Source organism: Alosa pseudoharengus, unplaced genomic scaffold, assembly GCF_046254945.1.
Source record: "Alosa pseudoharengus isolate Yale_2024_CS ecotype anadromous, Long Island Sound unplaced genomic scaffold, YU_APseudo_1.1 YU_APseudo_1.1_scf_19, whole genome shotgun sequence".
Classification (NCBI taxonomy): Eukaryota; Metazoa; Chordata; class Actinopteri; order Clupeiformes; family Clupeidae; genus Alosa; species Alosa pseudoharengus.
The window spans coordinates 6,948,758-6,961,832 of NW_027468657.1; the positions used below are offsets into that span (position 1 = coordinate 6,948,758).

Sequence of the window (13,075 nt, forward strand, 5' to 3'; positions counted from 1 at the left end):
AGGAATAAATATGATGGCAAGTTTTAAAGCATATTTAGGCTACAGGCATTTCTGTATACATTGTTTATAAACCATCTTAGTGAAAAATATGTGAACTTAGAAGGTTCAAATCTCTCATGTCGTGAGCGACTTGCGCGACAAAAACGACAGACTTATTATTTAGCAGCTGCATTTTACCATTGACAAAAGTGATTTTGCAACTTTGGTAGCTCTTGGTCTGAACGCATAGTTAGACAACAATCAGACAGCAATTTTCCCTCTATAACCTTTATAATGTAATAGCACATAATATTAAATATAATGCTGACTTCATATAATGCAGCACCAATGCCAGCTTGACTAGTTGATGAGGGAGAAACTGAATAATCAACACCAAATTCTGATGATGAGGATGATGACTGAAGTGATTTATTATTATGAAATGTCTCCATTCAAGAAACTAATGATGAACTTGACTTACTTACCCTAAAAAACATATATTTTGACCTTTTAATTACATTTGTATCAGGTTTTAAGCCTGAGATACGGAAAAATCTCCAAATGGCGGCCATTTTGGACGCCATCTTGAATATCTCAGAGAGCACAAGGGGGATTCACGGGGACTTTTAGTATGGCATTCCTAAAGGTATTCTGAACATATCCTGAAAAATTCAGCTTGTTACTAATTTGTTCAGGGTGTAACCCTATTACTACTGGACTATTGGGACTTGACTTGGACTTGACTGCTAAGACTTTGGACTTACTTGTGACTTGCCAAACAGTGACTTGGTCCCACCTCTGCAATATAGTAGGCTCTCTATTGATTTTAATGAGTAGGCCTAGGCCTTAAAGTTACAGTATTTCTATCACAATTTACCAGACTTTGACCTTTTGTCGGTTTTTAACAAAATTCTGACTATGATTGTTCCTTGTATTGCATCATGAGCACTGCGCCTATTGCATTCTACTGTTGTTAGCCTTAAGCCTAGCTCAGTCATTATGCTATACCACATCTCCCTCCATTGGAAGAGCAAGCTGCATTGAGCGTAATAAACTGCATTTAGAATGGCAAATCCACATTTCTAGATATTTTGGTGAAAGTAACTTAAAAGTAATGCAATAGTAGTGTAATGCCTTACAATTCAGAGACAGTAATATTATAATGTAACAAATTATTTTGAAATGACAGTAATAAGTAATACATAATACATTACGATTTTGAAGTAACTTGCCCAAAACTGAATATGCCCTATTGAAGGATTGTTTTGTCTCCCAGTGCAGTCTCAAGACCATGGAGGAAATTCAAGGAGACAGGCAGTTGCTCTAGGAGAGTTGTGCAGAGTGGTAGACGGTCAACCCAGGAACAGGACCAGTATGATCTGCTCCTTTTGTTCAAGGAGGAATAAGAGCCGTGCCAGAGCCCTACAAAATGACCTCCAGCAGGCCACTGGTGTTAATGTCTCTGACCACATAAAAACAGACTTCATGAGGGTGGCCTGAGGGCCTAATGTCCAGAGGGACCTGTGTTCACTGCCCAGCACAGTGAAGCTCAATTGGCATTTGCCATAAAATACAAAATTGCCAAGTCCGCCACTGTCAAGTTGCACCACAAACTGGCCGTGTCCACATCTGGGAGCACATCCCCCAACACCATCAGTTGTCTCATGAGGAACATGCCCCAATGTCGTCAAGCATCACTTTGATTTTCAGATGGTCTTTTAATTCAGCCCTCTGTTTCCAAAAACCAATGTGACATCCTTTCATTCCTAACATATTACCCAGTCCATATATCATATATATAGATATCTAGCATGTTTTTTTTTTCAATTGAGATATGATGTGTTTTCAAAGTGTTCCTTTTGTTGAGCAGTTTATTTTTGGAAACCTCACAACATGAAAAATAAGAAATATGTGAGTGTGTGTGTGTGTTATTTGATTGTGCAGGTTTTAATTACATCTTTACAGGGCCTTTTATCAGTCTCTCTTGTTTTCTCATATTTTGATGCCAGGATTTTCACTGTAGTTGCACTTACACACACCAAACGTTGCAGTTCTATCCCTATATTCTGATAGGCCATTTGTATAGGGATATGTTTATAGCCTCATTCATAGCCTTTATTTAGGCCTATATTTTCATGATTTAACATTTTATCCATGAAACTATTTTATGTGACTTACAATATTTCTGAATATATCCAATAATTCTTCTGTTAACACTTTTGTATACAACAATTAACACATTGATTTGTGGGCTACCTTTCTGATTTGGAAATATAGGCCTAAATGTGTGCATATTTCGGTAGATAATGACTCATTTGCATATCTAAACATAGGCCTAACATTTATTTGTAATGCAAAAACATTTGAGTAAACAAGTGGGTACGTTTTGGGGCAGCTGTGGCCTACTGGTTAGCACTTCGGACCTGTAACCGGAAGATTGCCGGTTCGAACCCCGACACGGCTGAAGTAACCCCTGCTCCCCGAGCGCCGCTGTTGATGCAGGCAGCTCACTGCGCCGGGATTAGTGTGTGCTTCACCTCACTGTGTGTACACTGTGTGCTGTGTGTGTTTCACTAATTCACGGTTTGGGATAAATGCAGAGACCAAATTTCCCTCACGGGATCAAAAGAGTACACGTTTTATTATAAATGTTACCCCATTCGCCTGTAGTTTCTCTCGCCTTTAGGTTTTCTGCTTGAGAATTAAACAGCTGCTCTTCTGGAAAGATTATCATGGATTATTTGTTGGTCTAACAAATGAAATGGCACCAATCAAGTTGTGCCACCTTGACTCTTACCGACACTGGTGTGTGTGGCCAATGGATATAACCAGAGAATGTAAACGGGCTCTGATATAACCATAGACAGTAAAAGAAAGGATATAACCCATACAAAACATATAACCCTGCTAAATAACGATTGTACTCCAAGCACTAGAGGGCAGACGGGATTTATTTTCCACTGGCACTAACATATAATCTGTTTCCGGTATTTTTTTCTTCTGTTTTTCGACGAGGTTTATGATCTTAACGTTATCAGATATACTCGCCAGAACAACTGGATAAGACCTAGATGTGGAATTAATTTTGTCAATGAGGATATGAATTGATTTTCTGAGTTTTGTGAAGCGACATCATCTGTCGGGCATTAAGGTAAGTTTGGTGTTTTTTTAGCCAGACAGGTCATTAGCTGACTAGCTAACTATGCTAAGTCGTAGTAAGTAACGTTAATGTTTACAAGGAAATGGTTAGGCTAGGGTGCGTTCACAGTTTTTGTATTTCTGCCATACACAAGGTCTTTAAGTGTTTGGCTTGGTGATCCTCCGCATCCCTCACTAGTTTGTGTCATTTGCCAGTATGATGTATCTTATGTGACGGGATGTGAAACAGACTAACGGTAACTGATAACTGGAACACTGGAAATGCATGTAACATGGGACAATAACATTAGTAATCAGTTATTTTATATCCCTGGGTCCGTTTTATTATTGGTGTTGGTGATGAGAAGTTGACGATAAGCCTCCATCAACTCACTGCTTGTGTCTTGAGCAATGGCCCTGAGCTAGGAAGCGACTAGCCAACCTCATCATCAGATCAGTAACGTTACCTGCAGATTTACTTCATCATTTGGTTATGATATTTAGCAGACGCTTTTGTCCAAAACGACATACAATACAAAGTTACATTTAGGGAGACAGTAGCCTATATGACGCATGAACAATAAGCACACACTATATAGATGAAAATTGTGGGACAGGGAACTGGCACTGCGGTGCAGTAGCCTATGTATCAGTGGAAGTGGATGCAGTGAGATGTATGTTCATGGAGGTAGTACTAAAAGTGAAGTCCAAAGTGATCAGCCTACCTGTGCAAGATTACTTATTACAAGCTATATAATGAATAATGGCAAATTGCAATAAAAATAGAAAGCCATTCTATGTAAAGTAATATTCAGTTGCTAATGTTATGTGTAGTTGTAACAATTAATTGATAAGTTGTCAACTATTGAATTAATTGACAACTACTTTGGTAACCAGTTCATCTCATTGTGTCATTTTTAAAGAAAATACCTATAATAATAATAATAATAATAATAATGATGATGATGACGAAATATGAATAAATATGAATAATATTTAATAATACGATTTTCTACTTGCTCGTCATGACAGTGAACTAAAATATATCTTTGATATATGGGTAAAACAAGGCACGTGAGGACATGACACTCCTAACTCTTGGGTGCTCCTTGTTGGTGCCCCCCCCCGTCCCCAATCCCAATCCTCCCCCACCTTTCTTATGCAGCCCTTGCCACTTAATCTACTAAACCCCTCTTCTACTGCACTTTTTACCCCCCCCCCCCCCCCCCATAAATGCACAAATAGGCTGACACCAGACATAATTTCACTGCATTTCTTACTTCCAGTAACTATATGCATGTGACAATAAACTTCCTTGTATCTTGCATCCTTGTAACAAATCCATGTTGAATGAATAAATGGGCTTAATCTGATCTGACACCCACACATCTCTTCTTGAGTCACTTATCACATCCCTGTCACTGTTTAGTGTGAGGCAGCACTCAGTGTCATACTGTGAAAAGTGAACTAAGCAAGTGGGAAGTAAATTGAGCATTTCACTGCACATTATACTTATAACTTGTATATTATAAATGTGTATGTGACAAATAACTTTTGAACTTGAACTTGAATTCTTGCCTTGTTGCCTTGTTGCCTCTTCTCCAATCTCCCTAGTGCGTGCCGCGTGTGTGTGTGTGTGTGTGTGTGAGCGTGTGCGTGTGTGTGGCGCGGTCATGTGTGCGTCGGTGAAGTACAGCTCCCGTGGACCAGCGCTGATCCCGCGGATGAAGACCAAGCACCGGATCTATTACATCACGCTGTTCTCCGTGGTGCTGCTGGGCCTGCTGGCCACCGGCATGTTCCAGTTCTGGCCACACTCCATCGAGTCCAGCGCCGAATGGACCCTGGAGCGCCGCAGCGTCCACGACGCCCCGCTGGCCCGCCTGGCGCCCAACAGCCCCCTGCCGGAGAGGGGCGATCTCAGCTGCCGCATGCACACCTGCTTCGACGTCTACCGCTGCGGGTACAACCCCAAGAACAGGATCAAGGTGAGTGGTGTGTGTGTGTGTGTGTGTGTGTGTGCGCGCGCGCGTGCGCGCGCGCGTATGTGTGAATGAGTGTGTATTGCTTCCTACCTTTACAAACCCCAAAACGTAATAAACATGAGGTGTTGTGTTGCGTTGCGTTGCGTTGTGTGCCGTGCGTGCGTGCATGTGTTCACCACTGCTGCTACCATGTGAACCACATACAGTCCGCAGCAGCACTGCATGTGTGCACAGGATTGTGTCTAATGTCCAACTTAAACTGAACCTTCTATTAACCTCTTTGTGTGTGTGTGCGTGCGCATTACTACCATGTACTATCAACCACATACATAGTCAGCAGCAGCACTGCATGTGTGCACAGGATTGTGTCTAATTTATTGCATCTCTGGTGCAACAACTTAAATTGAACCTTTCATTAACCTGTGTGTGTGTGTGTAGGTGTACATCTACCCGCTGCAGCGGTTTGTGGATGAGGAGGGCGTGCCGATCAGCAGCACGGGTTTGTCTCGTGAGTACAACGAGCTCCTGAGCGCCGTGTCCGACAGCCACTTCTACACAGACGACGTCACGCGCGCCTGTCTCTTCCTGCCCTCCCTAGACGTGCTCAACCAGAACTCCCTACGCATCCGGGAGACCGCACAGGCCCTCGCATCATTACCACGGTAACACACACACTAACACACACACACAAATGGTAAAAAACTTCATCATCTCTCACAGACACACACATGTACACGTTGGATCAGACTGGGTGTGGTGTCGAAAAATATGGTGTATGGTTTGAAACTAGATGTACCGCAGAGCGGTACAAAATATGACCGCCGCCCAGTCCAGCACATTTTTTCCACAAAAATAAATCACGCTGAAAGGCCTATATGATTCTAACTGTCTCACTAAATTGAATGATCCACACTCAATTCTCACTGGTATCTGCTAGACAACAAGTACCAAAACATGATTAGTTAATAGATTTCATGTAAAATTCATTTTATACAACCCCACCTCCATCTTGCCTGTTCATAATTCTGAGAAATTCTTGAATTGTGTGCATGTGTGCATGTAGATGTTTATGTTATGTATGTGTGTGTGTGTTTGTGTGTGTGTGTGTGTGTGTGTGTGTGTGTGTGTGTGTGTGTGTGTGTGTGTGTGTGTGTGTGCGTGCTTGTGTGTGTGCCTGCGTATGTGCCTGTGCATGCAAGCGTACATATGTCTACTGTGTGAGTATGTGTTATACGTATGATTACTGTGAATGTATGTGTGTGTGTGTGTGTATCTGTTTGTGCACATGTGTGCACATGAAATGGGTTAACATGACCCCTGTTGGCAAACATACGGAAAAAAATGGTCATCCTAGTCCCTACAGTTCTCAAGATATTCACAGAGAACTGTGTCTGCCCTACCCTCCTTTCGGGGGGTCCAGTCCAGCGGGGGAGCTACAGATCAAAACGAAAAACGACTGTTCCATGCTATCTATGTGGGGTTACATGCCCACCAAGTTTTGTGTATCTCTCAGTGTCCCGGGAATCCTTGTTGGTGTACGTCACTAAATGTACACATACATTATTTTATTGTAAGGCCCCCCATGAACGAAAGTACACAAAACTTGGCATGCATTCGGAGGGTGTCATAATGATCCTACACTTTTAATTTCGTGCAGTTTTGACCTTGTCAGCCAGAGATATTGTGATGAAAATGTTTTGCTTTTTAATTTTTAACTAGGTGGCGCTATACATGAAATAAGTGGTAATGGGATGGGTTGACATGCCCCCTTAAGACCAACATACATAAAAAAGGTGGACCTCCTAGGCCCTACGGTTCTCGAGATATTTACAGAAAACTGTCTCCGGCCACCTACAGGCCAGTTGGTGTATAGTAACATAAATTAATTTATTGTGTGGCCCCCCATGAACGGAATTCCACAAAACTTGGCGTGCATACAGAGGGTGTCATAATGATCCTACACTTCCAATTTCGTGCAGTTTTGACTATGTTAGGTCACAGATACCTGCAATTACAACACCTCATTTTTACTTTTTTGTGTTTAACTAGGTGGCGCTATACATGAAATGAGTGGTTATGGAATGGGTTGACATGGCCCCTTGAGATCAACATACAAAAAAAAAATGGTCCTCCTAAACCCTACGGTTCTCGAGATATTCACAGAAAACTGTGTCTGCCCTACCCTCTTTTCGGGGGGTCCAGTCCAGCGGGGGGGCTACAGATCAAAACGAAAAACGATGGTTCCATGCTATCCATGTGGGGTTACATGCCCACCAAGTTTCGTGTACCCTGGTCTTTCAGTGTCCCGGGAATCATTGACGGAAATTTGGACATGCGAAAAAGAAAAAGAAAAAAAAATCTGACTAAACCTACATGACCGCCGCTTTGCTGCGCAGCGGTCATAATAACTGAGGTTGACCACTGTGTGAAATAAAGTGTTTTGCTTCAGGGTTTGTGGTAAGACTATGTTTGTGTGTTTTGTGTGTGTGTTATCAGATGGGACCGGGGCATGAACCACCTGCTGTTCAACATGCTGCCTGGTGGACCCCCAGACTACAACACTGCTCTAGATGTGCCTCGAGACAGGTGGGCACACACATACACACACACACACACACACACTTACACACACACACACTTACACACACACACACATACAAACACACACACACACACACACACTCACACATACACATACATATACACACACACTCATTATGGCTTAAGACAGGTACTAATGCCTGCTCTGTACTCATGGAGAGGCGTATACACACACACACACACACACACACACACAGAGAGAGAGAGAGAGAGACACAGACACACATACAAGCACACACCAGCATGGATGTTTGCATTTGTGTTACTGTAGATTCACCTGAAGACTTTGTATCTATATCTGTATCTGTATTAAAAACGGTAAAGCCCTGCACAGTATTGCTGTACGATAAGAAGGGAGGCTGTGTAAGGGTGTCTGTCCAGCAGAGGGCGCCAGCGCATCAGGCTGCTGTAGGTCTGACGTGGCTTCTTCTCCTTCGGAGGTTGAATCATCTGGTGCAGAAGTGTGTTTCATTTGAACTCTCTCCAGTGTAAATCCCACTCTACAGTCCAAAACATCAGCTGTTATTTACGACTGCCATTGTTTCCCCTTCACATCAGAAGCCATCACTCCTATGCATACACTCACTCAGCTCACGAGAGGGAACGGGAGAATCATGACTTTTGTGTGTGCAAGCGCGTACATGTGTGTTAGGGACTGTGCGTGTATGTTTGTATCTCCATGGGTGTGTGTTTATTTGCATACGTTTACATGTGTGTGTGTGTGTCTGTGTCTAGGTGGCTCCTTCACTAAAGCTTTAGGGAATTTCATTGGCTCTTTCAGCTGTGCTCTTTTTTGGCATGCGTCCTCATCAGCACCAGCTGTGTGTGTGTTTGTCTGTGTTTTATGATTTCTTACACCATATAATGAGAACAGATGAGTTGCTATTTGCTTGATTTAAGGGACAACTTTGATTCACATTAAGAATCCCTTTGTGTTTGTGTGTGTGTGTGCCTATACGGTATTCGACATGCAATAACAATCAGTGTGTGGTGTGTGAGCGCATCTACTGTATACATGTGTGTGCAAGAGAGTAAACGTGTGTGAGCTGATGACTATATTAAGAAACTTTGTGTGTGTGTCTGTGTCTGTGTCTGTGTCTGTGTCTGTGTCTGTGTGTGTGTGTGTGTGTGTGTGTGTGTGTGTGTGTTCCAGGGCTCTGTTGGCTGGCGGTGGTTTCTCCACATGGACTTACAGACAGGGTTATGATGTCAGCATTCCCGTCTACAGCCCCCTCTCTGCAGAGGTGGACCTACCTGAGAGGCAACCTGGGTGAGGAGGTTACACACACTCACACACACACACACACACCGTATCTCCTCTTTTCCTGATAAATACACTAGTGTGAATGTAATGTGATTTGATGTAGTGAAATAATCATTACTCTGATCTGGACGTCAGTTCTGCTGTTGATTGATATCAGTGACAACAGATATGACTGGTAGACATGAGGCATGACTCTCCTCCTCTCCTCTTCCTCCTCTCTTCCTCCTCTCCTTATCTTCCTCCTCTCCTCCTCCTCCCCACCCCCTACCCCTTTCCCTCTCCTCCTTTCCTCCTCCTCTTCCTCTCCTCCTCCTCTCTCCTTGTCTTCTTCCTCTCCTCCTCCCCCTCTCCTCCTCCTCTTCCTCTACTCCTCTCCTCTTCCTCCTCTCCTCCTCCACTCCTCCTCCCCATCTCCTCTTCCTCTCCTCTCCCGCTCCTCCTCCTCTCCTCCTCCTCTTCCTCCTCTCTCTTTGTCTTCCTCCTCACCTCCTCCTCTCCTCCTCCCCCTCTCCTCCTCCTCCTCTCTCCTTGTCTTCCTCCTCCTCTTCCTCCTCTCTCCTCCTCTCCTCCTCCTCTCCTCCTCCTCCTCCTCCTCCTCCTCCTCTCCTCCTCCTCTCCCTCCCCTCCTCCTCCTCCTCCTCCTCTCCTCCTCCTCTCCCTCCCCTCCTCCTCCTCCCCCTCTCCTCCTCCCCCTCTCCTCCTCCTCCTCCTCCTCCTCTCCTCTAGTCCTCGGCGGTTCTTCCTGCTGTCGTCCCAGACAGCGCTGCACAGGGAGTACCGTGTGGAGCTGGACCGGCTGAAGGAGGAGAACGGCGAGACCATCCTCCTGCTGGACAAGTGCAGCAACCTCTCGCAGGGGCACACACACACACACGCACACACACACGCTCAAGCTCAATCACCCCGCAAGCGCTGCGCCAGGGGACAGGTCTACGACTACCCACAGATACTCCAGGTGACACACACACACACACACACACACACACACACACACACACACACACACACACACACAGTCTTAGGGCTATTTTATGGTGTACACAAGCTACGCGGACACAAACGTTATACTAGGAGGGATAAAGTTCCTTTGCACACAAACGTTATACTAGGAGGGTTTGATGTATATTTGTAAGATGTAGTACAGTATTTCTTTAGTGTGATGCCGTTGCTTGTGTTTCTGATGGGGATGCATACTAGGGGTGGGCGATATGGACAAAAAATAATATCTCGATATTTTTTGTGATTTTTTATTTTTTTAAAATATTTTTTTGGCCTTTTTATGCCCTTAATGATAGTGACAGTGGAGACTGACAGGAAGCGAGTGGGAGAGAGAGCAGGGGTGGGATCCGGAAAGGACCACGGGGCGGGAATCCAACCCGGGTCGCCGGCGTACGGTGCAGGTGCCCCAGCTAGTTGCGCCACAGCTGGGACCATTTTTTGTGATTTTGACGATAACGATAATTAGTCGATATCCTTTAAAAAATAGTTTTTGTTAAAGTTACTTTACAGTTACTTTACAGCTCATTATTTATGAATAGCATCATTACAATAATAACCAATAACCTAACCTGTGACTTTTTAACCAAATCAACCAATGCATTGTCACTCTGACACATTTCCAATTATGCCCCCACTTGTGTGTGTGGCAATGACATGGTCTCAGCTACATTAGAGAAGATGAATAGGCCTAACAGTTTCCCAAGAGAAAGTCTGAAGCTGAAGTTCCTTTCAAACCTTTACATAGGATTCACTGTAAAACTAAGCAGACCAACAGAGTACATCTCAGTTATTTCCTTCTATGTTTTGTTTAAGAGCAATCATGTAGGCTAGCATTCCAAGTTACAGAATAGAAACTAATGCGTTAGCTTTATGGCTAATGTATATGAGAAATCCCAGAGAGATGCTAACGGTTAGCATAATCGGTAAACGTAGATATTTAGAGCGAACTTCAGTCCATTTACAAAAGAGTTACATGAGAATAGTTCTTTGTTTACAACTGACTCAAAGGCTAATGTTTTCTCTCCATATAATACCATGTAGGAAAAAACGTGACTGTCTCATCAATGCTACTTGAACAGAAGTAGCCGCATAAAATCCTAAGTAGGCTATTCTCGCTGCACAAAATAAACATTAGGCGTGCGTGGGACAACGTTTTAGGTTGTGACCCACTAGTGATCACGTGACACTTGCTCTGCTGCAGCCAGGGGCTTCTCCCGCATACATCCTAGGAATGTATGAGTCTTCAATGCGTGATTTCGAGTGTTTTTCCCCATAAGTAATTTAAATACTCGATAATGTCAATTTGCACATCGTTAAAACAACAATCACGATATTATCGCAGACGATATATATCGCCCACCCCTAATGCATACATAGTCCATGCATGGGATGTGTTGATGTGTTTGTGCATGTCAATTGGGTCTCACATTCTGTCAGACATACCCATGAAAACACACACACACACACACACAGATGGGAGATTGGCCATGTCTTGTTGCTGATTCTCAGCGCATCTTCCGTCCAGCCTTGTCTAGACAGGAAACCCCACTCATCACACACACACACACACACACACACACACACACACACACCGAGGAACACACTCCCGCACTTTTAAACATGGACATGCATAGACAATTATTTCATGCACATGCAACACACACACACACACACACACACACACACACACACACACACACACACACAAACACACACACACAAACACACGGACGCACACACACACACACACACACACTTCTCATCTTGTCTGGAAAAGGGGCAGCACATCTGGGACACGTTGTCCACGGGCGAGAGAGACTGGGCTAATGGGGAGTGAGGGAGATCTTCCCATATCTAACACATTAGCACATGTCACTGATAAATGTCTGATTTATGTTACTGTGTGTGTGTGTGTGTGTGAGATAGTAGTGCCATAATGGGATAATGAAATGATTTCAATCCAACAGGAAGTCCTTATCACACTGTAGAGATGTTTTTAGCACTCATCACATTCTCACCTCCTGTCTCTCTCTCTCTCTCACACACACACACACACACACACACACACACACACACACACACACACACACGTGTTCATCTTGCTGGCTTTGGTGCAGGAGTCTTCGTTCTGCGTGGTTCTGCGAGGTGCTCGTCTGGGCCAGGCGGTTCTAAGTGATGTTCTACAGGCTGGTTGTGTTCCAGTCATCATGGCCGACTCCTACATCCTGCCCTTCTCTGAGGTCCTCGACTGGAAGAGGTACTGCGTGTGCGTGTGTGTCTGTGTGCGTGCATGTGTGTGTCTGTGTGCGTGCATGTTCACTTGATTGTTTTGGTCTTGACTTTGAAGTAAGATGGTAATTATCCACAATGACTTGTTCCAGTACCAATATTGTGTGTGTGTGTGTGTGTGTGTGTGTGTGTGTGTGTGTGTGTAGAGCGTCTGTGGTGATTCCAGAGGAGAAGCTTCCTGAGATGTACACCATTCTGAAGAACATCCCACACAGACAAGTGGAGGAGATGCAGAGACAGGTATGACACACACACACATGTTTGAGTGTATGGATAAATTGTCACACACACTCACACACACACACTCACGCACACACACACACACACACACACACACACACACATGTGAGTGGTGAGGCTAGTTGCCCTCTCTAGAGCTTTAAGTTGCAGGTATCGCACCAGCACTTGCTTAGCGTAGCATCAGTGGACCCCTGCTGGGTAAAGGCGTATGCAGGCGTCCAGTGAAACTGTCCTGGGGTTAGAGCCGTAATAGACTCTTGCTGGGTACAGGTTGATTGACACAGCACAGGCCACGGAGCCCAAATGGAGACCTGTGTGGGCCAGTTGCCTCAGGCTGCTCAGGGTTAACATGGTGTGACGTACAGCTGGAAAGGTCATGACCTGAGCTTGGTGTCTTAGAGTGTGTGTGTGTGTGTGTGTGTGGGAGATGGATTGAAGTAGACAAAGGCATGACCCACCTTGTGTGGTGTAAAGTCCTTTTCCTTGAGTTGAATTTAGTTACAGCTGTTCTAATGTGTCACTTTTGGTTTCAGTTTCTCAGGTAACACCCCCCTCTCATACACATACACATACACACACA

The 13,075-nt window shown here is 44.3% G+C and overlaps 1 protein-coding gene across 1 annotated transcript in view; it reads left to right on the forward strand.

Moving 5' to 3' along the window:
* Positions 1-2,975: 2,975 nt before the first annotated feature.
* Positions 2,976-13,075, forward strand: part of ext2 (exostosin glycosyltransferase 2) — a 28,847-nt gene continuing 18,747 nt past the window's right edge. The window contains exons 1-8 of the mRNA XM_076291577.1: positions 2,976-3,130; positions 4,732-5,105; positions 5,541-5,764; positions 7,599-7,688; positions 8,857-8,973; positions 9,694-9,922; positions 12,084-12,223; positions 12,402-12,495. Of these exons, the coding sequence (XP_076147692.1) occupies positions 4,791-5,105; positions 5,541-5,764; positions 7,599-7,688; positions 8,857-8,973; positions 9,694-9,922; positions 12,084-12,223; positions 12,402-12,495 (1,209 nt within the window). The 5' untranslated portion in view covers positions 2,976-3,130; positions 4,732-4,790. The remainder of the gene's footprint in view (positions 3,131-4,731; positions 5,106-5,540; positions 5,765-7,598; positions 7,689-8,856; positions 8,974-9,693; positions 9,923-12,083; positions 12,224-12,401; positions 12,496-13,075) is intronic.